The 19,083-nt window shown below is 42.8% G+C and overlaps 1 protein-coding gene across 4 annotated transcripts in view; it reads left to right on the top strand.

Annotated features, from left to right (window-relative positions):
- FAM53B (family with sequence similarity 53 member B) overlaps nt 1–19,083 on the top strand; it is a 142,878-nt gene that overhangs the window by 21,171 nt on the left and 102,624 nt on the right. For 3 of the 4 annotated variants that reach the window (XM_059730048.1, XM_059730051.1, XM_019482847.2), the window contains exon 2: nt 15,005–15,252. In XM_059730048.1, the coding sequence (XP_059586031.1) occupies nt 15,166–15,252 (87 nt within the window). In that variant the 5' untranslated portion in view covers nt 15,005–15,165. Of the gene's footprint in view, nt 1–9,330; nt 9,538–15,004; nt 15,253–19,083 lie in introns of those variants that run through there. The other variant, XM_059730050.1, reaches the window with a different exon arrangement.

The raw sequence follows: 19,083 nt of genomic DNA on the forward strand, positions 1-19,083 counted from the left end.
CAGCCAACTTAGACCTTTTTTCATACTACAGACCTTTTTTCATACTTTTTCCTGAAGGAGTAGGGAAATGTACCCCTGCATCATATAATTGTAAAAATAACCTTAGAGCTGTAGGCTTTTCCAAACAGAGCAATGACAACAGCGTTCCTGCGCACCTCCCTCAGCAAACCTTCAAACAATGCAAAACTCATCATTTAAAGTACTTTTATGAGTTGACATATCTAGATTGGAGGTAATAAAGATGGGTTTGAACTGTGTCCTTTAATACCTCTATTCTTGGGAAATCTTATTTTATGGACATGTTGTCATCTCTCCATATCAGTCTGGAAACTTTTGAGTGACACAGGGGATGTTATTACATGAACACTAACCAGTGATTATATTACACTATTTATGGCTTTGATGCTGCCTTTGATCACATAACTTCTGTCCAATGCAAATTTTCTGAAGCTGTGTTGATTCTCTTGAGAATGCTAGATGATTTTTGCGTTGCTTATAAATGTGCTCCTGCCTTCCTCTGATGACATATCTGAAAATTGAAGTACGAGGAGAGTGTGCCTGATTCTGACACCTTACTTGTGATGAGCAGCACCGTCCTTGAGCAGGATCCTCTTGGCTTCGCTAGAACTGTCTATGGAGTAAGGTACTATTTAGGATATCAGAATCTGACTCTAGAACTAGAAGGAGAATAAAATCTTCAGTATATGGGCCAAAATGTAGCAAAGCGCTATGTATAAGTGGTTCTTGCGGTTGGTGTTATTAAAGATGACTACTCCTCAGAAGTTCTTGTTAGTCCATGCCAGAAGCTATAATGAGACAGTTGGAGGTAAGGTTTTTGGCCTGCATCCTTCTGCGCTACTCAGCAATCCCAAGACTCAGCAGTGGTCTCTGTGCACGTAGAAACAATGATTTGTGTTAGGGAGAGGAATTTTATATGCATTTGGGGGTGCATTGACAGTGAGAACGTACACAGAGTCTGGTTTAGGGGATTAGGTTTGGCACATCAGACATGTAAACCTTTTGAAATTTGTCAAATAAGCTCTGCTAACTGAGTAATTACATGCATATACATTCCTTCAGTCTGTAATTTTCTGGTAGGTGGAAGTGAGATTTATATTTTTCATGGTAAAACTGTATTCACGGCTCTTCCTCTTGGAGAGCCATTTTTATCAAAATTGCTAGTTCTTTGCTTTGTCTCATATTCATTTTTCCATAACTTTGTTTATGGTGTTATCTGGAACTAATGGACTGGAGTTACTGACCTCTTGTGTCTTGCTATAAGGAAAATATTGCCTTTTCAGTAGTCTTCTAACCAGTAGTTGCCAAAAGATGAACTTAGAGAGAGGATTGGCATTGGATATCAAGAGTGATATTGTCACATTTTGCAGCAGGGATGATGGGAACATTTTTCACTCTTAGTTATACCAAAGTAACATTTGAGTATTAATTTCAGGGGAGGTAATGGAGCAAATTGTGGACCTAAGTATTTGTATTCCATCAATTTTTTCAAAGTTTGTGATAAAATCAGAAGTGGCTGGTAATCCCTAGTCTGGAAGAGAGACAGATGGCTGTCAGTTTGATTCAGAAACTGAGACAACTGATTCATTATGCTTGCCTTTTTTTTTTTTTACAAAGGTTTGTAAATACATTTTTCCAAGTGAAACAGATGCCCAAATTGATTTTCCTCTTAGAGTAATTGAAGAAACATTATCATGAGAGCATTTAATTCAGAAACTGAATCTTAATTCAGTCATTTCAGCTATCATGCATATAGCTTTTGCACTGAAGTTTTTGAGCAACAGAACTTTAAAAAAATCAATACAGAAATGCAATTTGTACTTCAGGATTTATAAATTTTTACTCTTTTAAGGCATATAAAATATTAAAAATATCGAAATTGATCTTCATTTTGCATTTCCTTCCTATGTTGTAAATCGGTTTTATATTAGTCATTACCTAGAGACAGACTGCGTAGAACTGAGTAATTTTTTAATTTGCTCTATATAGAGGGTCACTTCTCTAAGGGCATTTTGAAATCTGTGCTTGTAAAATGTACATGCTGGTCCACATTCTTCAGGGTAAAGAATGCTGATGAAAGGGTGGTATATATAACATGTTATATTTGTTATCATCCTTCATCCCTTCAGTCATGGCATAGTAATGGAAACATGTTATATCTTAATAAATTCCTATAGCTGAGCTTCTTTTCTGTTCTTTTCATTACAGCTGATGACGGCTGTGCAATTTTGAATTGATTGTAGGATCTGGTCTAGTATTTTGCTGCTGAATTAGGAACTGTACTCTTTGCATATGCAAAGGTCATTGGAACATTTGCCTGCTTAAAAACTGGAACTCTCAGACAGTCATTATTCCTAGCATATTGTAATGGTGTTCTTTTGTTATTGGACATTATCTGCTAATCCCACAAATAAATCTTTGACTGACTGATGTATTACTGAGGTCCTTTTACTGGCTCCCTGCACCATGGGTACATCACCGTTGGAGCATGGTGACTGATGGTGCAGTATTTGTCAAGTTCAGAGCCCTTGAACCCTTGGACTGATTGATGTCTGTTTGGCAAAGTTGCATTAGTCACAAATGGCAAATCATGAATGAGTTTTATTGGTCATTCCCCAGATGTGCTGTGATAAGGGTTTCATGCCATGCTGTTATGCTTTCAGGGTGTGCCACACTTCAGCAAAACCATTACAGTAACATTTAGAAATGGTTTTAGATCTCCTTTTTTTGTGTTCTTCTGCTCCTAGAGCCAGGTTTTCCTAGTAGCCAGTACTTTCTTCAGCTTCGTGTGTAAGCTGGGGTCAGTAATAGGGACTCTGGTAGCCCTTCTTGATAGGTATGAGTGAAAAGAGTGAGTGGTGAGTGAGCAAAGATATATTCTATGGAAAAAGGCCAGTACATTTTAGGTACAGAAAATATATCTTTAGATGACAAAGGAGGCTTTGCTCTGATGACATGCATGACACTAATTTATATGTTCATTCATTTATTTGATACTAATGGCAGCAATTTACCATTAATTTATAGAATGAACAATATGAAATCCTAGATTAGCTATACGAGATTGTTCTATACATGTAGTTGATAAATAAAAGAAATACAAATTATGCACATTGTTTATTTCACTTCAGAGATTTAACACAGGCTCTGTCTTCATATAGGCTAAGAAATTGTTCTGGCATTGATTAGCAGTGCTAGTGGTCTTCTGTAGCATCTTTGCCTTACAGTGTTGTTTATTCAAATACCGACACTGAGTTGCTGTGGTATTGTCTCCGAGAGCAGATCTAAGATAACCTCAGTTCTTTCTATAAAACTGCAGAGGTTACACATGCTTTCACTCAGTCTGGATTTTGAAGCAGTAAATATGGAAAAACAATTATTTGCTAAATGTTTCCAGTTTCCCTGTACGGAGCACTCTTCATAGATATTCCAGCCAGGAATATAGAGAACAATGTCTGCAAGATATTTCTAGGTGTGGTGATTGGGCCAGTGCTGTTCATCAGTGTCCAGTAGGTGGTACCTGGGGAGGGATGTAAGTTGTTCAGAAAATTAAATGTGGATGTGAGGGTGGTGGACGAGAAGGGTTTAGGATACATGACCGCACTAAGTTTGTCTATTCATTAGTTCCTGGGAACAGAGTACTCTGTGCCCAGAATTCCCATTGCAGAATTGGGCTCTTAAGAAACCCATACATATACAAGAGACATGTAGCAGGAGTGAAGGGTTTTAAGGGTGAAATATGTTAGCAGAGAATACAAATGTAGAAGTGAAAGTTGCAGTGAGTACTATAAAAAAACCCAAAAACCCAAATGCTTGGTTGCAGCCATTGACTTGATATTTCCCCACAGACACAAGGAAGTAGAGAAAATTAAAAAGAATGATTGCACTTCATAGTACAGTGCAGCCCTGCTGTTCAACTTACACAGTTGTGGGCCAGATGTGGCCCATGAAATTCATATGAATGGGTTATCGCCGGCTCATGAGCTCACTGGCATGTCATTGTGGGCTGGGGTCAGACTCACTGCTTTCACCCACGGGGTTAGTGCCATCATCGCTTGTCACCCTTTTTTTTCCATCTGCTGAATTTGTCAAGGGGTGAATGGTAGCAGTGTTCACCCCCCTGGGTTGTAGAGCTGCATGAAAGTAGTGGCTATGGCCAGAATCTGTGCTGCCTGCCAGTGAGCGCACTGCACACGCGGAGCTCTGGCAGAAATAAATACACATTTTTGTATATGTACTGTTTGCCTCCCCTCCACACCCCCACTGTACTATAATACATTTCTCTGCGGCCCTCAGCCCATTTCTGATTTTAAGGTTTGGCCTGCTTGTAAGAAATGCTGAGCACCACTGCCCTCTATGACTGCATCCACTCCGTTTGTCTCCCAAAATGAGATTGCTGTTCTTAAGGGGATACCATCTAATAGTTTAGGCCTACAATCTAGGTTTGTTGAAAGCAAGATTTTTTTTATGACAAGGTACAAAAGTGCTCCTTTTTTATGACAAGGTACAAAAGTGCTCCTTAAGTCCCATTGTTATAAAGGCTACAAGAAGAGTCTGTCACAGGGGTGATCTGGGATGGGGCTATTCAAGCAAAGGCAATGCTGTAGCAGCAGCTTCCTAAGGGAAAGTTCTCTCTTCCCACAGCTTGCTGAAGAAGAGTTCAGAGACTGTGCACTTGTCTTTGTAATATTGTGCTAAATTCAGCCCTGAGGAAAGGGTTTGAAGTGACCTGCAACATAGGGCTTTATTTTACCTTCCTTTAGTTCATCTGTCCCACTGGCTTATACAGATCTACTATGAAGTAGAGTGTGGGCTTAGTTATTTGGTAGGCTGTATGGAAATACTTGCTTTGGGATCTGTACATGCCTTTGCAGGTTGAGGAAACACACAGTAGTACAGAAGAACAGTAAGTGAATATTCACTGTCCAAGCTGGGTAAAGCATGAAAAGTAAACAACAAAAATATAAATGAGATTTGAAAAGTTATTTCAATTTAAGTATCTTCTCAACCTTGAAGGGCATGAGTGAAAGCTCAGGGTGCTGTCTATACGTTGCATTGAAAAGTGGATGTTGGCTGGGAACAGATATTGCATTTGTCCTGGGACAAGTTATGCCTGTGTTTGTCCCAGAACAGAAAAGTCCTGGAATTGGCATGTACACATGCTGTTCCAAGCCCTTCCAGTCAGGGTTTAGTGAGTGGCTGAGTGCACTGGCACTTTTCTGCTGTTGACTCAATGATAAAGTCTCAGGATAACTGTTCAGATGTGGTTTGTGATGTCCCAGGACAAACTGACAGCACTTTTCTAATAAATCTTTTTAGGGTTTGTCCTGGAACAACAGTCATGGACATCTGAATGATTGTACTTTGTCTTGGGATAAATGCAGTGTCCATTCGTAGGCATTATGTCGCTGCTGCAATGATTGCTCTGATATGCTGCTACTAGCCTTGTTGGGATAGTATCAGGCTACTGTTCTGCGTTGCCTGATGACTCCAGCCTGCACTATCTAGTCTCTCCTTCTTCCTGGCTGCTGAGAGGTAAGAGGGTGCGTGAGTGCCCTGTATGTACTTCTTTCCTTTACTTCTTAACTGCGAGGATCATATAATCTTTTGGTTCATTTGCTCAGCACTATCATGTTACTTCCTGTATGTCAACTGGTGGGAACTGTGCTCTTGTGATAAGCTTTCTGCTTCTGTCAGGAAATGGGCAAAGTAAGAAGAGTTCTGATTAATTTGTAAACCACAAGAAAAATGAATCTAGGGCCAAACATGATCATGGCTTAGATGTGAACAAATAGAGATGGGTGAAACCTGAAGCTGTGGGCCAAATTCAGCTTTACTGTAAATGGACGGTACTCTTGAAGCTAGTGGAGTTTTGCCTTCTTATATTGACTGAATTTAGCTCCTTATGTTTGATTCCTGCAGAGCCTCAAAACTGGAGAGAGGGAAAATTTCCTGTTTAAAACTCCAGATCTGAATCCACCACTGAAATTTTGAATCTGGGTTCAATCAAAGTACCAGAGGTCTGCCTTTCCAGGCCTGTTTCACATTCAGTTTAAGGAGTAGAAAACTAATGGGATCAACAGACATCTAGTAAATTTTCAGCCAATTTAGGGATGAGATCTCCTTAGTAAATCCCACAAGATTTTGTCTGACAAAATCTAAGGCCCCGTTTAAATCTAATCTTGACTCATGTGTGAATACTTCTTCATTTCATTGCAGGTGAGGAAAATGATTTTTTTAAATATTTCAGTGTTTCGTAAAGAGCAGTAGTATAACTGTGGGGGATATGGAGCAGGCAAAACTTTATTCGCTTCAAAAGAGTTGCATCCATTTAAAAGTGAAGCTGAATTTGGCCCACAGCTTCAGTTTTGACCCATCTCTATTTGTTAACATCTAAGCCATGTTCATTTTGGGCCCTATATTCATCTCTTATGTGGTTCACAGATTTAATCAGAACTCTTCTTATTTTGCCCATTTCCTGACAGAGAAGTTGTCATGGCAGGAGCTGGTGCTGCCCCAAGTGTTGTGCTGTGCAGCTGCTCCATGCACAGAGTTGTGTGGCTATGCCGCTGATAAGAGTCTCTCTTACTATATGCCTGATTGACACCTGAACCTTATGCCTGCAATAGACAGGAAAATAACACGCAACTACATATTGTGGGTTTTTTTTAACAGAACAATGTTACTGACACTGAAAACCTGAGGATCTCTCTCTGCTTCTTGTAGCATTGATTTGCTGCAATATGGCATGGCAGGACATGGCTGATCTCAGGTCATAACACGTCTTGGGAGTATTAGGAGGCAAGAATGGAAGCCAAAAATTATATTTTAGTGGAAAGCTTGACTTTTTTATTATAGTTTCCTGGTGGGGAAGATTTCAAGAAATGAAAGTTAAAGCAAAGAATCAGATCTGCAAATACCTCACCCTGCACTGGGCAGTGCTGGGAGAGGACCAAGGCTGATCTTTGGATGATATTAAAGCTCATTTTAAGGACCACAGAAAGCATTGTTATACCACCACATTAATGCACTAAGTGCCTTGGGCGGGAGGGTGTGGGGTGGAGGGGTAGGGGTAATGCAGAAAACATAACTGCACTGTGCCCAACTAGAGAAAAATGTTTTTGCCCACACTTGTCATCTTTACTGCCTCCTGGGTCCTGCAGTCCTGGGCGTGTCTAGGAGCGTGTTGCAGAAGCATTAATTATTACCTCAGGGAAGGAGAATTACTTTGGAGAAATCATGTCCTATTAATAAGGAACGTTGTTTAACTGCTTGAGTGTTGCTGAGTACTCTGGGCAGCTGTGCCATCCTAACTCAGAATAAGAAAAAAACATATTTACATGCAGAGCACCTTCCATTAGAAGACCTGAAAGCACTTTGGAAACTCAATTAAATTAGTCACATGGCAATGCTGGGAAAAGAAAAATATCCCCATTTAATAATTAGGTAGCTGACATAAGCCAAATGACTTGTTCCCCCACCATGCATGACTCGGGAAGTTTATGACCAAGGAAGACTTGTACTCAGCCATCACTGGGCCGTGTTTTGTGTTTAAATGATCCTTGTCTATGGCAATGGAATTGGTAAGGGCGGCTCTCACTTAATCTTCTCTCACTTCATTTCCACCAGGCAGTGAAAAGGAAGAAAGGCTGCTCTAGGGGAATCAGATCCCCAGTGTCAAAAGAAGAATGGAGAACTCTTGTTTTTGTTTTAGTGGGGATCGGGGTTGTGTGGTTTCCATTTCCTTCACAAGTTCCCTTTTACATGAATGTTTTCTCAGCAACTGTAGCTTGCCAGGGTGATGTTGATATACCAGGCTCATCATCCGTCCTGCCAAGACTCAGGTTTCTGTGATGACGCTAATGCAGCAGCTTTTGCACACTGGTCTGATGGTACAGGCCCCTGTCATCATCACTGTCTCATAAGCTGCTTTCTGGCCCGTTCTCAAGAGCAGACCTTGATGTCACTGACTCAGCAGTGGTAGTTTGCTGGTCTGATGTCAATGCACAGGCCTTTGTGGCATCCCTGACTCAACGCCTTTAGTTGGCTCAGTTTATCTCAGTGCCTCTGTGGAGTGACTCAGTATCTTTACCTCATTGGTCAGACAGCAGAGGATAGGTCATTGACTCTGCACCTGCATCTTTCAGCGCTGATTTCAGGGCATGTGCTTCTGCAAGATCTAGTTTCCTGGACTGATGTCAGAGTTCAGGCCTCTCTGAGGTACATACCTCATTCATATTATGCTCAGATGATACCAAGAGACAGATTTCTGGGAGGTCTTTTAACACCTCTGGCTTGTTGGCATGAAGACATGGCTTGCATTTTTCTTACGTTACTGGCTCGACTCCTCCAGCTTTACAGACACGTGTCAAAGTACAGGCCTCTATGTACTAAACAGGGCTGGGGCATGTGATAAAGGCTATTCTGAGCCATCTATTGTGCTGTTTGTGGGTCTGAATGTGTATGGACCAGGTATGAGTAGATGGGAGTCATTTCTCTGTGATGTGCCCAGGCTCACTCAAGAGGCAGTTTGGACATACTATCATTGGTCATTGGTGTCTGCACTTCTAGCTTCTGGTCTGCTGTTGATGGACAAGCTGCTGTCATGTCACAGCTACCATGTCATAGGTACTTCCAGCCTGACATTAAGGGACAGGTCTTACCGGCTCACCTCTGATTGTTGGTTATGCATCAGTGAAGGAAACTCAGAGGTCACTGAGGTTAGCTCTAGGTTGTTTGTCTGATGTCAAGGAAATAACTGATACAAGAATTTGAACACTTAGCCTGATGTGGAGGCGTGGGTCTCAGTGTGATTGGTAGATTAAGCACCTCAAGCTTGTCGGCATTATGGGAAGAAGTAGACTTCTGGGCAGACTGTGGTTCAGCGCTTCTCAGTCGCTGGACTGATACCAGGACAAAGGCAAATGAGGGCTGGATGGCACAGAGACTTTCATGTCCTGAATCAAGGTGAAAGCACTGGTCTCTGTCAAGTTACTGGTTCAGCCCAGAAAAGACCTAGCAGCACATTAATTCCACATTGAACTCTAGTATTAACTCCCCAGCCAGATGGATCTTTGTTTTGACATGGTGGGATGGCTGGTTCTCTGCCCTTTCCCATCTGCTACAAGGTCAATCAGCATGCATCCTGGAGTCTTGACCCTATACAATTTTGGTTGGGGACTTCCATGGGGATTCCCACAAAGAAGAGATGAATCTGCAGAGGCACAGCTGGGATCTCCCTTTTTTAAAGTCTTCTCCACAAGTCAGAGAGGTCATCTAGTTCTAGATATTGTCATGCTGATGAGGAAAATAAACCTAACTCCTATCCCCTCCCACAGACAGAAAAAAGCTGCAAATGTGGAGCGGCAGAAATAGTATCTATGCCGGAAATGTTGTAAGCCTCTAAAAGGAATGACTTCAGAATGACATTTTGGAATCCAGTTTTGTTTGCATGGAGACTAAGTGACAACTGGAACCTAAGTTTCTTTAAGAAAGTGGTCTCTTGCTCACAGATCTACAGTAAGTCTAGGAAAGGTTTGCAATTTTTCATGATTACTAAAATCAGCACTCACAAAATGTCACATACCTGGCAAGAATACTTAAGAAATTCATCTCAGCATCCTTCACCTCCCTTTCGTTCTTCATAACAAACATACCTGCAACTGGTAAAAGTTTCCACTAGTGTCTTGCTCCCAAATTCTTTACCCACTGCTGTGACATTGTGGGATGTGTGCTGACTGTTCACTTGGCAGCCTGTCAAAGGGTGAGGTTGGTTGCATGCTTTAGGATCCTGGTACAAAGCACTCGACAGTGAGTGAAATGGGAACGTACCATAAGTACAGGCTATTAAACTAATCTGATTGTTTCTATGTTACCTTGTCCTTCCTCCCACCTTCCTCTGTGTATTTATCTCCATCTGTTGGTCACTTGTCACATGTTTTGATTGTTAGCTCTTTTAGGCAGGGACATTTTATTATTATATGTTTGTACAGAGCCTGACACAATGAAGTACCCTTCCCTGAATGGCACCTTTGGATTCTGCTGCAATGTAAATAAATGCATTATAAAAGTACAAAAATGCTATACTACAGAAACATGAAATTCTGTAATGGGCAAGTTAATGTATGTATATGATCACAATTTTGCCTGCAACTAGAAAGAATCAACTGAGGCTTGGGCCCTCAACTCTGTTCTTTCTTAGCTCCAGCATTGGAAACTTGTGTATTTATACACATGAGGACTACTCCACATTGGGCCATCAAGTACTGAACAGTGAGAAGCACTGTGCAGGTTACACATTTGTTATCCTTTTATTAGTCATAGTAGACTAGTTCTGGGCCTCTGGCCACACCATTTTTTTTGTCATTTTTTACGGCTCGCTCTCCTTACCTAAACTCGGATTCAGTGTGATACAATGATGTGGTTTGGGCTCAGCTAATTATGTGTAATTTTGATTGCCTGACATTCTTTGCTTTTAGCTTTGACAGTTTCCATTTGGTCATAGAGTTACCCTCGGATTTATGTGGAAGCTACCAGTAAATTGTACATTTAAGTCAACCAATATGACATAAGAATCTCAAGACTCTACTGTGTGCCCTTTCAAACAGTAAATCTTTGGAAAAAGTATCGATTCCCCCACCCCCAGGTTTGCACTCTGGATGAACCTTCTTCTTATAAAACAATAGTAGGTAATTTCTTTTTACTAGCCAGCTGGCCTTAACTGAGCAATCTCAACCCACCACAAATTCTAATCCAAGTAAACAAGAAAATATGATTTACAAGCTGGGAAGCAAATCAATATCAGTTCATAATGAGTTTTAATGCTTAGCAGCATTTTCTCAAATATTATCCTTTACATATAGCAATTTGGTTTTAATTGCATATTCTGAGATATGTTCTGTACTATTCAGATCATGCATACAAATTATTTTCTTGTTTCCTTTAACTATAAGGCAACCAAATAGTAAAGTGGGAGTAGGGGAATTGTATTGGAAGAACACTGATTTTAATAATCAGATCTGAATTGCATTTGGTCTGATTTTTCATAGCAGGGCATTTGCCATAGAGGCTACCAGAAGCTGAGAAAGGAATGGGCTTTTCTAGCTTGATGTTGGACTTTCTGGCCATTTCTATACAAGACTTGGTTTCTTTCTTTTTAAATATGCAGTCTCCATCCCAGCTTTGCAAAGGGCACTCCATGGATCCAGGGACCCATGAAGAAGTTGGAAGGAATGGAGGTGCCCCCGCTGAATCAGTGGATGAAATATAATTAGTGTTCCACATTCTCAGCTTTTATTTTAAAAAAGCCCTGGCATTTTTCAGGGTTCATCTTCAAACATAAAAACCAAGATGAAATCAGGATAAAAGGAAGAAAATAGAAAAAATCAGTTTAAAATGGGGAAAAATTGGTGGTGAGGGAGGGAGGGAGTAAGGCTGGGACTAGGGAAGGGGCAGGGAGTGGGGTGCAGTGCAGCCTGTTGGCCACTCCCAGGGCTGCAGCAGGGAGCAAAGCGGGAGGAGCTGTCAGTGGGTGCAGGGTGTGGCTCTTGCTGCTGTGTACCCCCCCAGGGAGGCTGCAGGCTCGGGGGCCTGTGCAGAGCTCTTTCCAGGGGGCGTGTACCCCCGGATCAGCAGCAGGAAGCACATGGCACCACACCTGCTTTTCTTCCCTGGTTGCCTTTGTGCCCCTCTCCCATGCTGCAGCAGTCTGGTGCCAGGCTGCCCTGGCTTTTGGGGGGAGAGGGCAGTGGCATGCAGCCGGATGTGGAGAGGGGGGGACCTGGCACCTCCCACCCCGTCCAGGGTCAGAGCCAGGAGCCCTGCACCTCCAGGCAGTGGCTCCAGCCAGTGGTGATGCATAGGGGGTACAAGGGGCTACACACGTGCCCCCTGACAGTGCTGGTGCACCCCCTGACAGGCTGTATTCCCTGCTTAGGCGATGGGGAGGGGGAGCAGGTGGGAGCGCCGGTGCCCTGCTGCAAGCACTGGCCGGGGAGCAGCAGCGCCAGCTGGAGCACCACGGCCAGTTCTGGGAGCGATGCGGATACTTCCCAGTTGACGTGACCGGTTGAGGGGAGACTCCGCTCTCCCCCTCCAGTTGGTGAGATTGGCCATGGGGGAACCTCGCCCGGTTGCTGACTGGTTTCTGGGGGGCCACATGCCCCCCCTGACTAAGGTAGCACCAGTCACCCATGGCTTCAGCCATCCTCCCCCAGCCTCCGCGCAACCACTGCCACCCCCTGCCCCCCACTTCTCATGTGGCCGCCACCCCTCCCCCCCTGCACATCCAGATGGAAAGCTGTGCCTCAGCACAGCGGCATTTCTAGCTTACCAGCACCACCCGTTTTTCAGTTCAAATCCCTGTTAACCGGCACAAGTAGGGAATGGACCATTCCCCGCTTGTACTGGATAATGGGGATTTGAACTGAAAAATGGGTATAAATCATTAAAAACTGAATGACTTAAAAAAATCAGGGAATTTGGGTAGAAACTGAGAATGCGAAACACTAAAGATAATGTACCTCCATGATGGGGAACCCCTAGCTGGGCTTTGACAAACCTAGGTTGCTTAGAGCTGGGTTGAAGACACAGAGCCTCTTGGAGGTTGGCTTTGGGATGTTGGTGACTCCAAAGAGTCAGTTTCTTCTCTGGAGAGGACAGCTCCTAGTTCCCAGTTTTAATAGAGCAGTTTAGGAGAAACTCCGAGGGAAACAATTGGAAGAGCAAAGTGTTTCCTGTTCACTTTCTCTCTCTCTCTCTATAAACACATCCCCCACACACATACTATAGGAATTTAGACATGGAGACTCAATCTAGATGTAAGTACAGATTTCAGCATTTGGCCCATTGCTTTACTTGAGTATTTTGCTTGAGTAAAGTGTGAGTAGAAACTGAATGATCTTGCCCTGTTAGAATTATGCTGGGACAGAATTTGAATAGCTCCAGTGCTCATGGAAATGCCAGCTAGTAATAATGGACACATACTCTCCATTTAGATGGTTCCTTCCATCTGAGAACCTCAAAGCTCTTATGAGTCTTTAAAATTTGTACAAAGGGAAAGTAGAACACATCAAACCTCATGCTGCATGTAGTGCTATAATTTTTTATGGCACCATAAAATGACTGTCTTCCAAGATATAATTACGTGCTGTTACCTATCAGTGCATGCGATCAAGGTATGATACGCACATCTGTAATTTGGTATGCACACCAAAGCCCAAGAACTAATATTCTACACATTTCAGGTACTTGCATACCTGCCATGTTAAGATTATGTTAAACTACACAAAGCTCATGAAACTCTGTATAATGGTAAGCACAAAGGTGTAGAGGGAGGCAATATGCTTAAAATAAATATTTCTCTTAAGTATCCAGTATCCAAAGCAAGATTATTGGTGCAAAGTTTGTGCACAGTTCACAGGCTGAGGCTTAGCTCTTATAGTTTCATAGTTGTAGGGTTGGAAGGGACCTAAGTAGATCATCAAGTCTGACCCTGTGCCCTGGGCAGGAGTGAGTACTGGACTCATATGACCCCAGCTAGGTAATTATCAAGCCTCTTCTTAAAGACCCCCAAGGTAGGAGTTAGTACCACTTCCCTTGGTTCCAGATCCTAGCTGCCCCGACTGTGAAGTAGTGCCTTCTAATGTCCAGCCTGAACCTACTCTCAAACAACTTATGGCCATTATTCCTTGTTACTTGAGGAGGTGGTGCTCAGGGAAACAGGGTCTCTCCCATTCCCCACTCGTCCCCCTGGTGAGTTTATAGATGGCCACCAGGTCCTCTCTCAGCCTTCTCTTGTGAAGGCTGAACAGGTTCAGGTCCCGTAGCCTCTCCTCATAGGGTCTACCCTGCTGTCCCCAGATCATGCAAGTGGCCCTCCTCTGGACCCTCTCAATGCTGTCCACATCCTTCCTAAAGTTCAGCACTTCATTTTTATTGTTCTGCATTCTCAGTTTTTACCGATTTTTTTCACTGATAAATTCCCTGATTTTTTTTAAGTCATTCAGTTTTTACTGATTTACATCCATTTTTCAATTAAATTCCCTGTTAACTGGCATGAGTGGGGAATGATGCATTCCTCACTTGTGCTAGTTAACAGGGATTTAAACTGAAAAACGGGTGGTGCTGGTAAGCTAAAAGTGCCTCTGTGCCAGTTACCTGAGGCACAGGTTTCCAGCTGGATGTGGAGGGGGGTGGTGGTGGCAGCCACATGAGGAGTAGGGGGGTGGTGGTGGCCGCGTATGGGCTGGGGGAGGGTTGCTGGAGCCACTGCCTTGGGGTGCGGGGCATCCAGCTCTGATGCTGGGCGGGGTGGGAGGTGCCAGTGCTGGGGTTGGGTCCCTAACCCTCCCCCTCTGGCTGCGTGCCACTCCCCCTTCCCCCAAATGCCAGGGCAGCCTGGCAGCAGGCTGCTGCAGCAGTGGGGAAGGACACAAATGCAACCAGGGAAGAAAGGCAGGCATGGTGCCATGTGCTTCCTGCTGCTGATCCAGGGGTGCACACACCCTGGGAAAAGCCTGGCACAGGCCCCCCAGCCCACAGCCTTCCTGGGGGGGAGGGTTCATAGCAGCAAGAGCCTCGTGCTGCACCCACTGACAGCTCATCCCACTTTGCTCCCGGCTGCACCCCCGGGAGCAGCTAATGGGCTGTGCCATGCCCCTCCCCCACCTCTTCCTAAGTCTCATCCTGACTCCCTCCCTCCCTCACCACTGATTTTTTCCCCCCCAATTTAAACTGATTTTTAAAAAAAATTTTCTTCCTTTTATCCTGATTTCATCCAGTTTTTTATGTTTCAAAGATAAACCCTGAAAAATTCCCGGATTTTTTTTTTAAATACAAACCGAGAATGCGGACCACTATTCATTTTTCATGGCTACTTCCATGAAAATTTGTCTCATACCTTTTCCCTACTTCTCTCCTAGGCTTGCTTTAAAGCTTTCTGGTTTGTGAACTGCTTTAAAACTTTGTTCTTTGATTTTGTGTGCAGGAACTCACCAGCATTTGGAAGCTATTCTTGTCAAATCATCCTGTGAGTGGGCAGTCGGGAGTTGGTGCCACTGAACTTTTCGCTTGGGAAAATGCATCGAAACAGCGGCTTTGCCAGAACATGGCTGAGAGTGACCTTTGCCTGTACTCTAATGGGCTCCAATGCATGACTTCATTACCATGGTGATGATCTTAACCAAAACTCTGGAAAACAAAGGTGCTGAATCTGTAACATGCAGGACTGAGCTGGTAAGATTCAAAACATCTTAATTCAAAACTCTTTGCTTGTTTTAGTTGCACAGAAGCTACATAATATTTCTGTAGTTTGTATTTAGGACAGGATCCTCAGTTGGAAAAAAAAAGCATTGATCCAGTGATTTCAAATGAGCCATGTTCATTTGCAACAGCTGTGGATATGATCTTTAGTAAACAACAAGAATATGGGGTGTTTGTTGCATTTGAATCTCAGTAAAGCATTCAGTGTCATGTCATATAATAATGTATTACAAAACTGGATAAATACCAGCTGGATGAATAGCATGGGTTAGTAGTTGTTTGACTAACAGCAAACAGATTGTCATCATTAGTAGTCCAATGAGCAAGTGGGGAGCAGTATTAAGTGGGGCAGTTTCATTAACAATCAAGAAAAAGATGCAAATTCAATTCAGAATGACCTGACAACACAGAAAAATCAGAGGGGCAGGAAGAGCAAAAGAGATAGAAAGAGCAAATGAATTAGGGCAGCACAACTGTGAGCTGAGTGTACCTAAAGAGGAGAAATAAATAGCACAAGTGCAAATTAGGAACAAATATCTGGAAAGCACCAAGTACAAAAGTGGCCTAGGGGGACAGTATTAGAGCTCAATCTGAGTAAAAGCTCAGAGTGCAAAACAGTCAGCGCTAGTCTCAGACATGTGTGGATATCTCATAGCAGTCAAGGAGCACAAAACTAATGAGAACAAGGTGTTGTTGCTGGTAAATGCTTCTAGAGCAAAGGGAAGATGCTGAGTACCAGTGGGGGATGAGTCTGCTCAGTGCCTGGTGGGGAATGTTTCGCAGATGTATGCCATAAGTGAGCATTTGAGGGTGCATGAAATGTAAACTCAGGACCCATGTAACTGACAGTGGAACATGTTGCGTTAGTGTTACCTAATAGCTAATGGCATGCGGTAGTGTGGAATGGTTGGATTACATGAGTCTGCAGAGGGAAATCAGCCGACCAACCTGATAGGATGGAGTGAAGGAGAAGACAAGGAAGTCAGAGAGAGTTTTTAAATACCAGAAGATGAATTTGACAAGAGCTTACATTTTGGAAAAGAATACTTAAAGATAACGGAAGATTCAGTGTTCTTGGTAACATTACTGGATGCATTAGTGTTCCAATACTGTCTTACTCCATGGACAAGGAGAGGCATCTCCAGTAGCTGGAACAGAGCCCTAGGACATAGGAGGTCAAGGCTGTATGCCTAGTTGTGCCATTGGCACACTGGAAGACCTGGGATGAGTTTGTACCATGCTGCACCTCAGTTTTCCCATATTTAGGGTAGGGTAAGCCCACTTCTTCAGGCTCTGGGGGCTTATACCATTAGAGTTTGTACAGGAACTTGCCCTCTTTGAATGGAATATGTGAAGGATGTGCAGAGCAGCAATCAATTTTTATTTTCCTTTCAATTGTATTAGTCTGCCAGACATCTGAGTATCTGAATGCTTGATCATTATCCCCAGAGTGGAGAAACTGAAGTAGAGGGGTGCAGTGACCCCAAGGTCACACAGTGAGTTAGTATTGTAGCTACAAACACTCTGGGATGAAATCTTAGCCCCAGTGAAGATTATAGTTTCATAGTTGGTAGGGTCGGAAAGGACCTGAGCAGATCATCAAGTCTGACCCCCTGCCATGGCAGGAAAGAGTACTGGGGTCAAATGACCCCGGCTATGTGATTATCTAGCCTCCTTTTGAAGACCCCCAGGGGTAGGAGCGAGCACCACTTCCCTTGGAAGTTGGTTCCAGATCCTAGCCGCCCTGACTGTGAAGTAGTGCCTCCTGATGTCTAGTCTGAACCTACTCTTAGTCAATTTATGGCCGTTATTCCTAGTTACTCCTGGTAGTGCTCGGGGGAACAGGGACTCTCCGGTTCCCTGCTGATTCCCCTTGGTAAGTTTATAGACGGCCACCACATCCCCTCTCAGCCTTCTCTTGTGGAGGCTGAACAGGTTCAGGTCCTGTAGCTTCTCCTCAACTGCCAAAGTGCTAAGCAATGCTAGTGATGAGATCAAGTGCTTTGATTCACTGGTTTGGGGTGAATATAATGTGTTCTGTCTACTATCAAGGCACCTGCAGCTGACAACAGTAAAATAAGACAAGCAGCCCACCCAGTCCCTCCGCTGAGGGCAAAGTTAGTTCTTGAGACGGCGTGGAGCCCAGTTCAAATACAGTTGCATCAGTGCACGGCTTTTGTCTTTTCTCTGTTTGTTAAGTGTCTATCACACTCTTGGTAGTACGGCAGTACTGTAATCATGGTTTGGTTATACATCTCTTATTTCCCTGTTTGCCAGCAATGTTAAATTGGTATAGATGTTTATAAAGAGTCTGAGCAAAATACCACTGAAGGCACTAGGCATTTTCACATTGGTTTCTGTAGGCATGGATTAGGCCCAAAGTGGAAGCCAAAGAAAATCTATAACCCCTATTAGCAGCAGGGTGGCTGCACTTACCAATAACAATAAACGGAAAAAAGAAAGAGAAAGCAACAAAAATAAAATCATATCAACAAAAACCAAATAAAAAACCCCAATGGACCACTTCATTGTTTTACTTCCCAGTTTTGGGGCAAAGCCTGTCTTATGAAATGATAATTATACTTAATATAGGAACGTATGTCATGTCAAACTGTTTCTCTCTTCCTCATTTCTAGGTGTTAACTTTTGTCTCAAGCCAATGCCTGCTATTCTTTGATACTTGCTGCGTGGGCATATAGGCTCAAAAATATTGTTTTTTGTAGTGTACATTCAGGTATCATGTTAACTTTAATTTGGCCTTTCTTTTGCATCCTGGGTTTTTGGCTAATTTAAACTTCCCTGTAAAACAAATTCAGTCCTGATAGAGAAACATTTTACTTTATCTGAAGAGTGACAGCATGCTTTGAAAAGGGGGCCAAACTTGGCTTACAATTCAAATATTTTCTGCCAATCTGCAAAATTGGCACTTCCTACCTCCATGTCACTCCAAAGTAGACTGCAACGTTTATGGCAATATGCATAGTGATTAGCATCCTTCCATTGGATTACTTTTCATAGGGGTTGTCAGGAGCAAGCACATTATTACATATATAGGCAACATCTGAAATAGTAATTAGGAAAGAAGTTGATGCCAGCACAGTTACCTAAACCCAGATAAAATGCACCTCTGGCAAAATGAATCACCTTGGAGTTTATGCTGTTGCTTTACTTAACTAAAATAATGACCATTGTATTTAAGTGGCCTTGAGTTGCAGGGAGGAAATTTCAGGAATCAAATATGGACATTTCCCACAACCAAAGAACAATTACTGTGGATGTTTGGTTTTATAAGCAGTGCTAACATATCCTGCAGTTTTAAAGTCATCCTGATTGATTGTACATAAAGCTGAAATGGGGTTTTTTTAGAAGTCATGATTATGCTGTCGGGAGAAAAATTCTTGGAAAGCGAATTAAAATGAAAAACATGAAAACATTGCTGGAATTATGTTGTCAATAAGTAGTATTTGCCCTTCTGTCTTATTAATAAGAGAAGAACAATCCAAATTTGGTGAGAATCCCTTGAAAAATCTTTGAAATAGAAGCTGTCCATTACAAGTGCACTACGTATTTATATAGAAAACATTTGTCTTTTGGTATCTTGATCGGGAACTTTAATGAGCTTTTCGGGGATTCAAATCCCAGTAAATTTGCTGGTTTTTTGTTGCCACAACACAAAATTATTGCTGAAGTTCAGCACTTTGTTTAGCTCCTCCAGCATTTAGGGTTGTGGGTCATGTGATGAGGAGTGCCTGACTTCAGCAGAACTGCTCACATGGGGAAGGGTTTCATGCATGAGTACAGGTT

Source organism: Alligator mississippiensis, chromosome 6 (genome assembly GCF_030867095.1).
Source record: "Alligator mississippiensis isolate rAllMis1 chromosome 6, rAllMis1, whole genome shotgun sequence".
In the NCBI taxonomy this organism is placed as follows: Eukaryota; Metazoa; Chordata; order Crocodylia; family Alligatoridae; genus Alligator; species Alligator mississippiensis.